This window comes from Bombyx mandarina, chromosome 10, assembly GCF_030267445.1.
Source record: "Bombyx mandarina strain Sakado chromosome 10, ASM3026744v2".
In the NCBI taxonomy this organism is placed as follows: Eukaryota; Metazoa; Arthropoda; class Insecta; order Lepidoptera; family Bombycidae; genus Bombyx; species Bombyx mandarina.
Window position 1 is genome coordinate 2,265,435 of NC_143217.1, and position 17,743 is coordinate 2,283,177.

At 36.8% G+C, this 17,743-nt stretch overlaps 2 protein-coding genes and 1 long non-coding RNA gene across 3 annotated transcripts; all 3 read left to right on the forward strand.

Moving 5' to 3' along the window:
- Positions 1 to 11,789, forward strand: LOC114249007 (uncharacterized). The gene is made up of 7 exons (XM_028182469.2): positions 1 to 241; positions 2,864 to 2,994; positions 7,015 to 7,231; positions 8,225 to 8,342; positions 9,228 to 9,295; positions 10,396 to 10,626; positions 10,933 to 11,789. The coding sequence occupies exons 1-7, from the start codon at positions 146 to 148 to the stop codon at positions 11,476 to 11,478; spliced, it is 1,407 nt and encodes a 468-aa protein (XP_028038270.2). The 5' UTR covers positions 1 to 145; the 3' UTR covers positions 11,479 to 11,789.
- Positions 3,090 to 6,603, forward strand: LOC149502125 (uncharacterized). Its single transcript, XR_016323621.1, has 2 exons — positions 3,090 to 3,237; positions 3,850 to 6,603. It is a non-coding gene; the product is annotated as an uncharacterized LOC149502125 (long non-coding RNA).
- A 736-nt stretch (positions 11,790 to 12,525) lies between the features above and the next one.
- On the forward strand, positions 12,526 to 16,215 carry Gas41 (YEATS domain-containing protein 4 Gas41). Its single transcript, XM_028182476.2, has 4 exons — positions 12,526 to 12,750; positions 12,913 to 13,194; positions 13,517 to 13,706; positions 14,321 to 16,215. The coding sequence occupies exons 1-4, from the start codon at positions 12,703 to 12,705 to the stop codon at positions 14,491 to 14,493; spliced, it is 693 nt and encodes a 230-aa protein (XP_028038277.2). The 5' UTR covers positions 12,526 to 12,702; the 3' UTR covers positions 14,494 to 16,215.
- The last annotated feature ends 1,528 nt before the right edge of the window (positions 16,216 to 17,743 follow it).

Consider the following 17,743-nt stretch of genomic DNA (forward strand, 5'->3'; position numbering starts at 1 on the left):
CAATATTCAGTCCGTTGCTCGCTCTCCTGCGGGAAACAGATGGCGCTGCAAAATGCCGAGTGTCACGAATAACTCGGAAATCTCACGGCGGATCGGTGCACCGTGCACTGTCGCGTTATCCGACAAATGATGTGAACTGAATCCGATGTACAACCGGACCGCGCTGCTCACGTCAATCATGATTTTCGCCTTTTTCGCTTTGTGTATGCTCGGACTTTTAATTGTCAATCAATCAACGCCCGTAAGTGTGAATTTATCCACCTAGTTTGAAACTATGAAACCTATATGTACTTAGTTAAAAAGAAAAACGTTTGAATCTTTAAAAGTAGTTACTAAAATATTTCAATGTAATATGTATCGTGTTTAATTTTATTCCGTTAATTCGACTTTCAGTTTAAACCATGAGATGTCCTATATTTTAAGTATTATTAAATAAAAAAACCAGTTAAGTAAATATTCTAAACAAACACGAGTACCCGTACAAAATAAGCAGTGCAATTGGTTTATAAATTGTTAAAAGTCGCAGACACTAAGCCGATTTTATATTAATTTATAATGAGATGTTTGCTAAATCTGTCGCAAATCCGGTCACGAGGTTGAGAGGTACTTGTGGCATCGCGTTTCCTACATTTGACAGTGCGATCGATCGGCGGGATTCATGCGCCGTGCTCTGAATAAACACGTGGTGGTTGTATTCCTCTATTTTAATTTGCAGAAACTGGTTCATATTTTATATTTTAATTTATTTATATATAGATAGATTGAATTCACTTAGATCTAAAGGTGATCTAAGCTTAGATCTAAAAAAATATATATATGTAAATGAATTGCTCTTCGGTAGTCTCGCTAAAACTCGAGAACGGCTGGACCAATTTGGCTAATTTTGGTCTTGAATTATTTGTCGAAGTCCAGAGAAGGTTTAAAAGATTGATAATTATGAAAATGCTCGGAATTATATAAAAATAACAATTTTGTTTTTTCTTTGATGTGTCCCCCGTCGGACGGATTCCTTTTATTTGTTTTAAGTTTATTTTATACAAAAGTTTACGTTTAGGCACTACGAAGTCTGCCGAGACAGCTAGTACAAAATAAAAAACAGTTCCGTTTACCCTAATATATAATGTGATTTTTTAATTCAAAATCGTAAAAATCGATTTTCATACGAACGTAAATTAGCAAAACAATATGAGGTGTTGTTGTATATTGCATATACAATACCCGATTGTTGGAAGACTACGGGGCTATTCCCATTACGCGTGGACTGGTAGGTGAGCTCGCGGAACTAAACCTGACAGGATTTGCTAACATTAGCCTCAGCAAGAGTAGGGCTTCGCTGGATCTACCACCGGATCGGAATCGCGACCCACTGAGAAGATCCGACGAGATACTCAGTGGGTTTGAGGAATCCTGTCTTTTTTGCTATGCACGGAGCTACGGTTTAGATTTAAATGGATACCGGAATGAGTCGCCACACACTTTAAGCCGCTTTCAGACTACGCTATAATATAATAGTATATAGCTCATAGCACAACAATATCGCACACCATACATTATTATGGACACGTTCACACTGTAGGTACTTTAAATTATTGGTTAAATATACGCTGCTATACTATATGACACTAGTATAGCGTAGTCTGAAAGCAGCTTTATGTCATAAGGTTGAAGTTTCAATCAATATACTTAGCCTACTTATAAACTATATATCTATTTACGAATGCAAATGTAAAAGTTTATGTGTTTGGATGGTTTGGTAGTTTTGAAATTTGGCCTGGATAAGTACGTAGAATACCTACTTTTAGTCAACAAAAACTACCAGACCGCTACGCTGTTTCCTGATTTGTCGTGACTTATAACTTTTCTCGTAGTTTATCCACCAGATAATGACAAGGAATTCATTATACCGGGAAAACGCAATAGGTTTCATTTCTGAATTACAAAAAAAAGTGTATTGCTAGTGAAGCCGCAGAGCGTGTCTAGTAGTACAATAATGAAGAAGAATACGTCATCCGTGAAAGTGGAACGCATGAATGTTTCCGCAACGCGTCTGAAATAGGCAGAAAATTTTCACCTACCCGTGAAATTTTATGAACCACACCATTTTAGATTTCGCTGTTTTCAAAACCCATCTCTTAGCAAAGTTTTGCGACGTAGGCCATGAATGCCTAAACGATCTTCTTTAGAAATCGCTTGAAAAGTCCGTTTGAAAAAGATATGTTGCGCCCTGGGGACGTATCTGTCTACGTGCTTAGAATTTCAATGAAGCTCCTTTCAAAAGTCTGCTATTTTTAAACAACATTTATCAATTTTTTTTTACGTAGGCATAAGTTTCCGGGAACGAAGGCAAACGCATTTATATTTTGAAATTCTTTCACAAATGGCATACAAACACGAGAAACAATTTAGCGGCAAGCGCATATACTGTTTTATTGTGAGGAACACAATTAAAAAGATAAGTTACGTGAGAGCGTGACTTTGTTGTTTTATTTTTTATTGCTTATATGAGTGGACGAGCTCACAGTCCACCTGGTGTTAAGTGGTTACCGGAGCCTTTAGACATCTACAACGCAAATGCGCCACACACCTTGAGACATAAGTTCTAAGGTCTCAGTATAGTTACAACGGCTGCCCTACCCTTCAAACCGAAACGCATTACTGCTTCACGGCAGAACTAGGCAGGGTAGTGGTACCTATTCGTGCAGACTCACTAGAGGTCCTACCATTCATTTCCTCACACTTTTTTTTACCTACCTAATCCCCGGTAGCCTCAGTAGAGCAAGCTCATGGGGCTCAGCCTTTGTAGGTATATTATTCTAATTAATGATAAGCTGTAATGCCGTTTACATTTGCAAGATTGTTGCAGTGTGTGAGCGAGCCGATTTGTCCTGAGGGATCAGGCTGCTTGCCTGGATGCTGCACGACAGTCAACGTACCGCCCGCTCGCCGAGATGACGAACAGATCAAAGACTATGTGTATCCCTGGTATGCTCAATGGTAAGGTTTACAATATAATATTATACATTTATCTAGCCATGAATTTGGCTAATCAACCTACTGCTTCTTTTATCATCTATTAATTTGGAATCCGTTCCAAGTACTTTAAATTAATTACTAAGACAACAGAGTTTACCTCTTGCAGTAAATATGATTTATTTGGACACAGCCCATCAACAAATAATATTTCTTTGAAAACAACTGTGATCAACCTGGTGCATCAGAACTTACAAGGTTTGATGGGTAAAGAACTTGAAATTGATTTGTTCCTAGATTATAATAAAGTCAATGTTCTATGTGTTACTGAACATTGGCTTAAAAAATATGAATTAAATTGTAATTTTAAAAATCACCAGGTTGTAAGTTCCTTCTGCAGAGAGAATGCTATACGAGGTGGCTCACTGATCATTGTTAATAAAGATTATAAATGTAAGGAACGTAGAGACATTGTGAGCCTCTCTGTGGAACGGATTATTGAAATGGCATGTGTAGAGCTTGAGCGATTCATTGTTGTAAGTGTGTACAGGCCCCCGAATTGGTTATATGATTTTTTTGAAAATATAATGGTACGTGTTTTATTAAAGCTTTCTGTTTCTAATAAACATGTTTTTATTTGTGGTGATTTTAATATAAATTTATTAGAAAATACAAATGCCACTATTAGACTCAGAACATTGTTAAAATCATATAACCTTAGCAATCTATTTTCAGAGCCCACAAGAATAACTAGCACATCGGCAACCTGTATAGATAATATTTTCACAAATGTAAAACCTTTACATAAATGCATTATTAATCATTTAAGTTCAGACCACAGTGGACAATTCTTATCTTTTAAAATTAAATCTGTTTCAGATGTTAATAGTACAAGAAAGCTACCGTTTGTTCCTATTAATATTAGACGTTTGGAGAAGCTTAGAGGTAAAGTTTTGGCAAAAATTCCGAATGTTTGTTATAGTGAAGATCCTAATGTTCATTACATGGATTTATTTAATGTTATTAATTCTGAATTTAGTGCCATCTTTACTCCTAAAACTCTGATCTTACATAATAAAAGATCATTCAATGAATGGGCGACTGTTGGAATTCACAAAAGTAGGCAGAGATTATACGATCTCTATCATGAAAAATCATATAATCATAATAAGTCATTTCATGAGTATGTCTCTAAATATTCCAAGCTGTTTAAAAAAGTCTGTACATTGGCCAAGTCATTGCACTTAGGCAATCTTATAAAAAATGCACCTGACAAAATTAAAATGACTTGGAATATCATTAATAGGGAGACTGGGAATGTCAGAAACAGCAATGCTGAATTAACTTTAAAAATCAATAATCGAATAATAACTTCTCATCAAGAAGTGGCCAGTGCCTTTGAGCACTACTTTGCTGATATCCCAGCTTCTACCACAAAATCTTTAATTTCATCTCCTACCGTCGCCGAATCATTATTGCAAAATCATGTTGATAAATGCAGTGTTAACTTTAAGTTCACAAATATTGATATAAAGGACATAATTGATAATTTCAAGCTCATTAATATTAAGAAAACTGGTGATTTATGGGGAATTTCAATTAATGTTATAAAATCCATTATTGATATAATTGCACCTTACCTTGCTACAATATTTAATGACTGTATTGATGGTGGTGTGTTTCCTGATCTAATGAAATATAGTAAAATAATACCGTTATTTAAATCTGGTAGTACTTTTGACCCCTCTAACTTTAGGCCCATTTCAGTACTACCTACATTGAGTAAAATTTTTGAAAAAATTATTCTGGAACAACTTTTGAACCACTTCAATTCCAATAACCTGCTTCATAACAAACAATATGGATTCACTAGAGGTCGGTCAACTATTGATGCAGGTGTAGATCTCATTAAAAATATTTTTCAGGCTTGGGAAGAGTCGCATAATGCCCTTGGGGTTTTCTGCGACTTTTCTAAAGCTTTTGATTGTGTTGAGCATAATACATTGTTGAGGAAATTACACCATTATGGTATTAGGGGCGTTTCATTAGAACTTATTAAATCTTATTTATCCGGAAGAATCCAAAAGGTAGACGTTAAAGGAACGAGATCTTCCGGTGTATTACTTAATATGGGTGTTCCTCAGGGTTCCATATTGGGTCCCTTCCTATTTCTTGTATATATCAATGATTTACCTAAGTTTATTGAAACCCGTCACGAGGTCGTATTATTCGCTGATGATACATCATTATTGTTTAAAATTAAACGACATTTGGAAGATTATGACGATGTGAATGATGCTATCTCGCGCGTGGTACATTGGTTTAGTGTTAATAATCTGTTATTAAATTACAAAAAAACAAAATGTATTAAATTTACCACACCTAATGTTAGACAAGTTGACACTAATATTACTGTAAGTGGAGAGACACTGGAGCTTGTGGATTCGACAGTTTTTCTTGGTATAACAGTTGATCCTAAGCTGCAGTGGGGTCCTCACATATGCAAGTTAGCGAGTAGGCTTAGTTCTGCAGCGTTTGCGGTAAAAAAAATACGAATGTATATTAATGAAGATACGGCACGCCTGGTTTATTTTAGTTATTTTCATAGTGTTATGTCCTATGGAATTTTGCTATGGGGCAATGCTGCCGATGTCGAAACGATTTTCATCCTGCAGAAGAGGGCTATTCGTGCTATTTATAATATGCACCCGAGGGAATCCTTGAGGGACAAGTTTAAGGAAATCAAAATTCTAACTTTAGCGTCCCAATACATTTTTGAAAATTTATTGTACGTGCGTAAAAACATTGAAGAATTCCCCAGAGTCTGCGATTTGCACAATGTGAACACTAGGAACAAACATAGGCTTGCGTTGCCGGCGGCTCGAATTAAGAAAATAAGCAACTCTTTTAGGGGGCTGGGTGTACAGCTTTTCAACAAGATCCCACTAAACGTTCAACTACTACCTGTTCATAGATTTAAGAAAACTGTTAAGGAACGTTTGTGCAACAAGGCATATTATAAAGTTAAGGATTATTTACTAGATGGCACTACGTGGGAATGAGGCGCTCGCTCCTGGCCTTTTCATTTTTCATTATTATTATTATTTTTTTAGACTTGTTTTTTCTTTTATTGTGAATATTTCTATTTATTTAAAAAAAAAAGAAAATATTTGAGAAAAAACTAAAAAAAAAAAAAAAAGCCCGATGAGTTTGTTTCGCCGGTTCTTCTCAGGACTGTGGCTTTTTTTGGAACCGGTGGTAGAGTTAACATTGTTATTTGTATTTTGACATTCAACAAGTGTGTCATACTGACATCTAAGTTGAAATAAATGATTTTGAATTTTGAATTTTGAATACCATAGTATAATACTAACTCTATGGTTACAATAGTTTACTTTTTTTATTAGCACAATAATAGGCAAACGATTTCACCACTAGAGCTAACTACAGCTCATAGTCACTGAGACATTTTTATTTTATTTTGATGAGAGTGAAATTTTACGATGCGCGCGCACCGTGACACAAAATTAACAGAATGAAGTTGCCCACTAAATCGCTCATTACAATACGACCGACGTAACTTGGCGAGTCTGAATATAGCCGCAGGTGAACTTTCCGAACCGTACCGAAAATTACCGAATGTATACGACGTCAAGAAAAGGGATGTCCAATATGCGTGTTTGAGGATGTTGCATAATAATTTTTTTTTCAAATTGATTAAAATTTAAATAAAAAAATAAAAATAAAGTATAACTTCTTACCCGCGTACATAAGTACACGCACCCTTTTTTTAACTTGGGTAGGTGGACGGGCTCACGGCTCACCTGATACTAAGTAGTCACCGGAACCCATAAACATATAGAACGTAAATGCCGCCACCTACCTTGAGATATTAATTCTAAGGTCTCAGTTTTTACAGTACAACGACTGCCCCACCCTTCAAACCGAAACGCATCACTGCTTCACGGCAGGGTGGTGGTACCTACCCGTGCGAACTCACAAGACGTCCTACCACCAATAAAGATTATTTTCGATTATTTTCAGGCCGGTGCTTTTCGTTCTTGGCACACTCGGGAGCATCTTAGTGTGCTGTGTCTGGTGTTTGTTCTACAAGCGGTCACAATCAGGATTTTACATGTGTTCGTTTGCGTGCTGCGTCAGGAGGCCGGCCTCGGAACGTGACTCCGCCGGCTCGGTGTACCCCCCGCCGCGCTACAGCCGATGCGGCTCTTTCCATCAGCCACCGCCACCCTATTCTGAAGTAATTGGACTATTTGGAATTAATTGAATTAATTGAAATAGTAATTTGAATTTAGAGTTGTTGTGACCTAAAGGATATGACGTCCCGTGCATTCGTATTTAGCGATGCAACGGTGTTCGAATCCCGCAGGCGGGTACCAATTTTTCTAATGAAATACGTATATAACGAATGTTCACGATTGACTTCCACGGTAAAGGAATAACATCCTGTAATAAAAATCAAACCCGCAAAATTATAATTTGCGTAATAACTGATGTTAGGACCTCTTGTGAGTCCGCACGGATGGGTACCACCGCCCTGCCTATTTCTGCCGTGAAGCACGTTTCGGTTTGAAGGGTGGGGCAGCCGTTCTAACTATACGGAGACCTTAGAACTTATATCTAAATGTGAGTAGCGGCATTTACGTTGTAGATGTCTATGGGCTCGGGTAACCACTTAACACTAGGTGGGCTATGAGCTCATCGACCCATCTATGCAATAAATAAATAAAAAACGATGCTCTCCTAATATGCGGACTGATTTGTCAAACAATTGAAGAGCCTCACGACCGCTATGGTGTTCACCGCTTTCCGGTATCCGCATAGATATCACATTACGAATACTGATACCCAGCTTAAGACACAAATTCTTGGTTACAATTCAAGAACACGATCCTTCTGACCGGAAAACATCAAATAAACGGACCGTTTAAATTTAATTTGGATTAGGGTTAGGATAGTTGTTATACAAATATAACTGCAACCTCCGATATCAAGGTGGTTGTCAGCATGTAAAATACTCATGGGCTCCAGTATCCACGCACCACCAAGTCTACAGAGAGCTGGTTAACCAATTTATACCACAAAAAAACCTAACAAATATTAGCTACTTTTGAAATTGAATACTTGCCTACAGTTTTTCCTTTGCTTTAGCACAGTTTTTTTATGCTGAGTTAAGGCTTGGGAAACGATCTCTATACAGCCTCTATTATACCTACGTACCTAATCTTTGCAGGTCACTTCTAAACCGGACCTCTATCCGCTAGTCATTACTTACGGAGACAGTGATGCTAAATCAGGAGGGAACTATCTCATGGTGCACTATTTCAGGAATTACGTGATCCGTGCTCCAGGTGATTATAATTAATCTAATTAGATATTCAGTGTAGGCAGTGTCTATTGGTTCTTGAAGGTTGCGAAGAATAAAAGCGTCATCAAATTGGTTTCGAGCATCAATTGAGTTAGCTTTTTATCTCTTGTGCAATGAACTTTGAAAATAATATGAGCTTAAATAATATACTAGTAGATAAAAAAAACAAAAAAAAGAACTAACAATTTTTTTAAGCTGATGACGTCACGTCACTGTATTAGAACAAAGATAAAAAACATTTTTCTATCATCGATCCTTGATGCGTCTACGAATTTTCAAGTCAATCGGACATCTTGAAGTCTGCGAAAATGACGTTAAAAAACATACATACAAACAAATATAATTAAATATCAAGCCAATATCTTTTTATAGTGTAACAACAAAGTTGTGTTTCAAATTGTTAACGATAAGATCCAAAATATGACTGAGGATTTGTTGGAATAAATGACCAAGGAATATGAAAATGAGACTTTCTCTTTATTTCTGACACATATCTGATACACGTATTTTGGGCATTATGAAAAAAGATCTATTAATAATCGTAATAGCCGACGAATATTTCTCTATCCTTTCACGCACTAATTGGCTTAAACGATTGCACATGCAAAGGCACTAATTTAATTATACAATTACTTAGGTACCTCAGCATCCGACAACAGTCGTTCTCTGAACTCGCAAACATAAAACGCGTCTCGCAAAATGTTAGACCTAATCAAAGATGAAGTTAAAAAACACGAGGGTGCATTAAAATTGACGAAACTTAACCTTACCACTGTTAGTTTAGATTTATTTTTATTTTTTGTGCGTATAAACGAAATATAATAAATTTTCAGACATAATTCTATATAGTTCGTTTTAATATTAACAGGCTCTTTGTCGGCGGCGAGTACTGCAGAATCTCTCAATTCCAGTTTCTTATGCAACGCAACAAATGAGGTGACTCAATTTTACTTTAAAAATAAATAATAGTTTAAAAAAACTTAACGTTTAAAAAAAAACAATAAAATATTTTTTTCTTGCACTATTTTTAATTCAAATTTATTAAAATTTATTTTCTATTTTATAGTTGGATTTTATATGAAAGCGTATTTTTTTTAAACTTATTCATTTTTCATTTTTTAGGTGAAATTCAATTTTTTCAATTTTTTTTTAAATATTGATATGTCATCGGTCCTTATTAAGTATAGCAAATTTCGAGTTAATCCGACGTTCTGAAGGGGGTCGAAATCATGTTCAAAGATTCCGTTACAAACACATACATACGTCTGAAGCTAATAAAAGCGTATTAAAAATTAATTGACATTGTATTTATTATATTACTGAGGTATTGAGCTTCTATTTCTCATTAATAAGACTATAATACACTCGTGCGTAGTAAAAACGTAATGACGTCCACGAACATCGACAAAATCTAAAGGACCATCGCTGCAGACGACAAACGTAGCTGCCTAATGAAATATTACTTAATATCAAAATCTTGCCAATGAGGTCCAAAGCGAGGTCCTGGTCAAAATAGTTGGTAAAGACTGAATGCGAAAGGCAAGAGACCGAAAAGAATGTGGTGCAAGAGACCTACACTCAGTGTTGGCTGGACACAGGCTGAAGAATAGAAAAGAATCACCTCACTTTTAACTCTTGTGTTCAGTGAAAACCCTCACAGCCCATGGCTATCCGCTTAGCTAGCAGCATCCCTTAGCACTTCAACCTTATGTCTCCTCCTCAAGGTAGAAGATGGCATTAATGATAAAGTCTCTATAGGTTTCAGTAATATTTCTTCATCGTGTCGTCCTTGAGCTCGTCTGAAAGTCTTCTATTGGTAAATAAATACAGAAATCAGTTCTAAAGCAATTCATATTTCATTAGGCGTACCTACATTGCTTGCTGATCTGTTCTACAGTTGATCCGTCTGTGATTCCCGTAATTGTACTGTGTATTGTATTTGTACTGTGTACTGTATTTGTACTGTGTATTATAATTGTACTGTATACTGTAATCGTACTGTGTACTGTAATTATATTGTAATTGTGTTGGGACAGGCGAATTCAGTCATCCCGCCTCCGTACTCGTGCGCGAGCAATTACGAGGAGTGCGGCGCCGTCGGCTGCGGGCGCTCGCTGCTACGTTCGCTGTCCTCCCTGACGGAGCCGAGGGAGCCGCGCACCGTGCTAGCCCGACCTCGCCCCGTACCTGAATCCACCACCTCACGACCTCATGAACCAACCATCGGCTTCCGAGAGAACCTCATCACATCACCTGTGCAATCCTTAGTAAGATTTTAAATCATTCGCCATTCACATAATTAGGCCTATCATCATATTACTGATAAGGCCTGCTTTAAGCTGTCAAGTTTGTAATTAAAAAACGACTGGTTAGATAAAATATGTTATTCTAAATAATTTTAAAGGTTATATACATATACATATACTATCATCACGCTAACTTTTAATAAGTTATACACCGTTTTATACCTGTGAATTACTACCATATCATGCCTCAAATTAACACAAACGTAAAAATAATTCATTATGATGTCTTTCGTATATTAAAATATGTTTTCTTTTTTATTTCACCAGGGTCATTCCTATGACTTCGAAATGGAACTGTTAGATTGTGAACTATATTGTGACGGTAGCTGTAAACCAAGACTGGGCGCTTCCCCTCCAGCTCTCAGATCGCCTTCGGATCATAGTGAATCTGCTGCTGACCGCGAACCTCTAGAGCTGAGGCACCTGTTCCGGTGTCCGTCACCCGAATGCGAGTCACCACCGCAGCCCACCAGTCCTACTCAAGTCTCCAGAGAATCAACGCTTCAAAGACCACCCGAAGAGAGAAGATCTCGACGCCTGGAAGCCGCCAAGAAAGCGCTTAAAACAAGAAAATCGAGCTTATACATGCCGTTGACGGCAGCGTACCCGGTTAGGACTTCAAGAATATCGCCTGGTGTGAGGCTGTCGTCACGATCAGCGCCCGCAACGCCCTGCAGTTCCATCGTGCCCAATCTACTGACGTTTACTCAAAGAGTGTCTGCCTCAAGGCACAGCTCGAAGTCATCGAGACTCGAAGAAGAGAAGGACCCATTACTGAAAGAATTAGAAACGCAAGGCGATCACAAGTTTTAACAAACAAAACAAAAGTTATTATGACAACAATTACAGAGTTCTCAGTCTGAATATTAAAAGATAGATGATTTTGATACAAATTTCAGTGATACAATTCTCTGTGGCCTAATTAGCTGAATCTTGCCTTTGAAATGTCCCGAGCGGCAGAAATATCTCAATTCTGAATGTTGTGATTGTTCGTGTGCTCATTTTGTAGAGCTGAAGATATTAGTTAGTCAAATTAATGTAATTCAATTATACTTATGGCGTGTAAGAAAAGAGCTTGTTGGACCATTGTTCACTTGCTTTCTTATAATAAAATTCTAAAAATATGTGTTATTAATTTTATTTTGTTCGTGATTTCAAACTATCTTTATTTACCTTTAAAACCACTTTATCCTATAAACCAATTATATGAACATCTAAGACTAAATTTAATAATAATTTCATTGCACCTACCATTGTTTACTCTGCACTATCCTTGGTTGACTGGTAAAGAATGCCTTGGGCATTAAGTCCGCCGATGTATATTTTACATGAAGAGTAATATATTAAATAAATAAAAAAGGCCAGCGTGTCAATCACCGGTGAAGGTATATCGTGGTGTAATAAAGTGATGTCCGTAAAAATTATAAATTTGCTTTACTGGTGGTAAGGATATGAGCCCACACGGGTAAGCACCTTTTTTTCCTATACCTGCGTATAGCTTCTCGATTTGAACGGTGGGATGGCCATACCAACTGTAATTTTGATCTCAGTCATGAGGTAATCTGTTCATTTAAAGAAATACATTATCAATGAATCGACTACAGTGGTTTCCGAAAAAAATCTGGCATAATTTTTGTGTGTATTAATCTATATTTTCAAAATACACCAGAACTGACAATTTGTTGATGAATAAGAGTTTAAATTGTCTTACAATGGCATCTTCACCGTATCAAACTTGTCCTTGGAAATTATATCACATAGGTACATAAAACAATATTACATATATAGGACAATATTAAGTGTATAATCTATGTATAGGACATCGTTGCCAATCTTAACTGTCACTGAACTATCAAATGTCAGTGTCAAATTAGTGAAATATTCAAATTGGTTTATTTATGGTTACTTTAATACTTACACTGTTTACATTCATTCGCCGACAGTAAGGTTAAATTTCACTCCGTAAGGAGAATTGCGATATATTACACAAACAGTCAATAAAAACCATTCAAGCTGTCGTCCAAAGTGGATATTGATATGAGCCTTACGACAGATTTCGGGCCAGATTCTGGCGGCCGTGTGAAGGTACGTTCGTATCGCGAATTTGAAGATTGTTTTACCAACAAATATATTTTTGAACTCCCAAGTCACATCTTACAATGTTATAAACCAATAAATTTGTCTGTTAGTCCAATCTAAGCGTGGTAACAAGTTCCGTCACTTAAGAATTAAACATATTTTCGGCAGGGTCTAACAATAGTAAAGCCTATAGTTTACGGTAATATAGCCCGTTACTTCGGCAAGAAACGCGAAGAGGATGGTCATACACATCAATGGACTGTTTATGTAAAACCTTACGCAAACGAGGATATGTCGACTTACATAAAAAAAGTTCACTTTAAACTTCACGAAAGCTACGCGAACCCCAATAGGATCGTGACCAAGCCCCCTTACGAGCTCATGGAGACTGGTTGGGGAGAGTTCGAGATCGTTATAAAGTTATACTTTCATGATCCCAATGAAAGACCAGTAAGTAGTCTTGAATTTTTAGTAATGAGGAAATATCATATTTCTTATCATCAAAATTAAAAAGGGTTAAACCTTTTTAGAGTAAATGTAACCTGCTGCCTACTGCAAATAAGTAATTTACGGTAGGCAGCATGTTGGACCTGCTTCTAGCATTTCTGACCTCCAAGGATGATGATAACCACTCACCATCAGGTAGGCCGAACACCTACAAGGGCAATTTAAAAAAAGTTGTCATATTTGATTCAAACCCGAAATACACAATTTTAATGATAAAACATTTCATACCTGTAGTAATTCTAAAATAGATAAAACTTGATTACAGCTTACTCTATACCACATACTGAAATTATTCCAATCGCCAGTCACTGAAGGTACTCCCCCAACATTTGGACATGCTCTCGTCAGTGAATCTTATGAGGAGATAGTATTCCAAGAACCGACTCAACTAATGCAGCATCTGTTGAAGAATGTCAGACCCATTACGAATGGACATTGGAAACATGACACGGACTGTAAGTTTAAATTGCTATACATATTTTTAAGCAAATAATAAAGAATAATAATTATAACTTTATATATAGTACCAGTACTAAAAAACATAAATTTGATTCCGAACACTAAATCTTTAAATTTAAGTTTCTTTATTAATGATTCTTATCTCTTCATATCTATTTTGTAACCTTTCATGTTAAAGTGTACAGGTGAAAAGGTCAGAATGATATTACCCTACTTCTGCCGCCCATAATCTCATAGACTCTCCAGGATGCTTCCATAACAAAAAAGAATTTCTACATTCAACTTGCACCTGCAATGCACTTGCAATGCACTTGATGTGATTTTATACTGCTGGTAGGACCTCTTGTGAGTCCACACGGGTAGGTACCATCACCCTGCCTATTTCTGCCCTGAAGCAGTAATGCGTTTCGGTTTGAAGGGCGGGGCAGCCGTTGTAACTATACTGAGACCTTAGGACTCATATCTCAAGGTGGGTGGCGCATTTACGTTGTAGATGTCTATGGGCTCCAGTAACCACTTATCACCAGGTGGGCTGTGAGCTCGTCCACCCAACTAAACAATAAAAAAATGTGTGATAAAGTTTTTCATGATGATGTTTATCACATTCCAGTTGAAGAGAAGAAAGAGAAGACTTTAGAAAGAATAATAGAAGCTCAAACAAAAGTGAGGACAGAGATATCAGAGCTGAAAGAGAAACTTAGTCTTGCAAAGGAAACCATAGCTAAGTTCAAGGAAGAAATTGCTAAACTACAGAATAGTTCAGGGAACAATATAATGATGTAATTTTAAACGACAAATGACAAAGACCATTTTACAAAAAAAATAATTGTAAAGCTAGTAAAATAAGTAAGCATATTATTGAATATTTAGTGTAAGTGTCTTCCATATGAAAAAAGTGGATCAGTGATTCACAACCCTAACCTAATGAATGTACTCTCTGAATTTATTTATTACTGAACTTATTACTGAACTATTACTTATTACTGAATTAGCTTCCAAGTGTAATCAGTCTATGCTAAAACCGAAAAAAGGAAAAAAGGCTGTCATTTCGATTATGGTATTTCGTGTTTTTATTTGGATGGCAGTTCATATATTGTAGCCATTTGCCTTGTATTTGGTAATTGTTTATACAATCCATCTAATATGTAGAACTAATTACGTGTTCAGGTTTGAAGAGTGGAACAATTATTGTACTACAAGTATACAATTAAGATTCACAGATCAATGCCTCCAATGAACACTACGCTAACTCCAAATTCGTAGATTTACAGGAGGAGCGTTTAAACGAAAAAAGTTGGTAAAATCTTTATTATTGCAGATATATTTATGGTTTTTTGTGTAACCAGCTGATTTACTCTTGCTTTGAACCTTATCAATAATGATTAATTGTAATACTTTTAACATAGTGAAGTGATTTGCGTGGAAAACTTAAATTTCAAAATTTTGAGTTAGAGTAGTGTTCATTGGAGGCATCAAGATGATTTCACATCACAATATCTATACACTGTGAATACTGCTTAATAAGCGATAAAGAAATTTATATAAATGAAAATTCAGAAGACTATTCCCAAATATAAAGACTGAACGAAAAGTCAATGTAGTTTGAGTGAAAACTATTATAGTAAATTTAAGTAGTTTAATGAGAATTTTTCTGTTAAAATTGAAGAAAACTGCTCAGACTGAAAATCCATTTTCAAAGAGTTTTAAAATCGTCATTTTCTCTTCCCCTAGTTCCTCCTAAATAGGACTTCTTTATTATATACATAATAGTATTTAATATCTTAGATATTATGATATTAAATACTATTATGCAGCGGCTTGGCTCTGCCCCTGGCATTGCTGAAGTCCATGGGCGACGGTAACCACTCACCATCAGGTGGGCCGTATGCTCGTCTGCCTACAAGGGCAATAAAAATAAAATGAACATTTTTATTTATTTTGTGTGCGGATGTTTAATATCTAAAAACATATCTGTTAATATATGTTAAATGTATATCAGTGGCCAATATCAACAGGACAGGGCACAGGACACAATTTGCCAGGATTATTTTCGTAGTAAGATTGATTAAAAAATATATTTTCGTAGTAAGATTGATTAAAAAAAATTCTGGTATGTCAGTAGTCGATCGTATGCTATGTGAATATTTCTACTAAAATAGTAATAACTGTTATCTAGGCTAGAAATAGGAGAATACATTTAGACGGACTAAACGAAAAGTCTCCGATAGTTAATTGGCCTAAAATTTGCCAAACATGAACGACGGTAGGTGTATTTATTTTATCCTTAGCTTTGCAAACGATTGTTTTTTCGTCTACACGAAGACCACCCCGTATGCAAATTGTAAAGTAAAACCGCTGATTACAATCAATGTGCTATTGTATATTTATTATTTACAAACTTATAAACGTTTATAAATAAAAAAAATGTTTTTAATATACTATCAATCAATAATTCACCTATGTAGTGTAATGAAAAAAATTAGTATTAATAAAAATACTTTTACGAGTTGATCCCGTGTCTTTCACTGTATTTATATCGTTTCGAACACTTTACAGCTTTACAGTTCATACAGTGTGCGTAGTGCGAGTTTTTTAACGTTCTCGATAACGTAAAAGTTAAGTCAAATTTGTAGGGAGTTGGATCGTTTGCCTATGTTTGCCGCTAGGGGCACTGTACCAGCTGCATACAAATTTCAGGTTTTATTTATTTATTTATTGCCTAGATGTGTGGACGAGCTCACAGCCCACCTGGTGTTAAGAATGGTTACTGGAGCCCATAGACATCTACAACGTAAATGCGCCACACACCTTGAGATATAAGTTCTAAGGTCTCAGTATAGTTACAACGGCTGCCCCACCCTTCAAACCGAAACGCATTACTGCTTCACGGCAGAAATAGGCAGGGTGGTGGTACCTACCCGTGCGGACTCACAAAAGGTCCTACCACCAGTAAAAAATTACCGGTAAACCAGTAAGCCGGTAACTTTTACGCTATCGAAAACGTTAAAAAACTCTCACTAAGCACACAGTTTATACTCTACAGCTTACGTAGTCACAGAGAGTTCATCGGTACGGCTCCTAGAAACGAAGACCGGTGATACCACAAAGCATTAATAATCTCGATCGAGACATGTTTCAATAATGAGCTTACAATCCGGTCATCGTTCTAGTCGAACCCATCGCTCGCGACGAAAGGCTCGGCGAGCAAATTAACTCACAGAGACAGTCCACTGAGTTTCTCGCCGTATCTTCTCAGTGAGTCACGTTTCCGATCCGGTGGTAGATTCTGCGAAGCACGGCTCTTGCTAGGGTTCGTGTTGGCAAAAACGTCAGGTTTGAGCCGTGTGAGCTCACCTACTCGCCCGGTTACGCTGATATAGCCTCTCAAGGCTATTATTAGCTTAGGTAGAAAAAAATATGTATCTTACATATTGCAAACCCGTTGGACGTAGGTGGTATATCCTGTCTGTGTACCACGAAGCAGTCATTTGAGGAAATTAAGACTTTGAACTCGTATGTCTCTAATGGTAGATTCACTTTGTCCACTTAACTCCAAGAAGAGGCGTGAGCACGTTTTTGTTTTTGAGCCCATTGACTTCTACACCGTAAATGCCGCCATCCACCTTGAGATATGAGTTCTAAGGTCTCAGTATAATTACAACGACTGCCCCATCCTTCAAACCGAAACGCATTACTGCTTCACGGCAGAAAATAGGTGGGATGGTGGTACCTACCCGTGCAGACTCACAAGAGGTCCTACCACCAGTTCACCCACGTTCACCCACTATGCAAATGAAAGGGATGCAGACTACATAAGGTAGTCAAAAATTTACTGACTAACTTTATGAGGCTTACGGCTCGACAGTCCTTATTATAGTCCAGTTGACGAAGTTGCCGATCTACCGCCACTATTCAAATAATATCCATCGAGGTTGAGAAATATCAGTGTCCGTATAGCGGAGGCTCTAAGTCGCACACGTCGGATGAGGAGGCTAATGCATCAGCATTCATTTCGTCACTCAGTCGCTTCAAC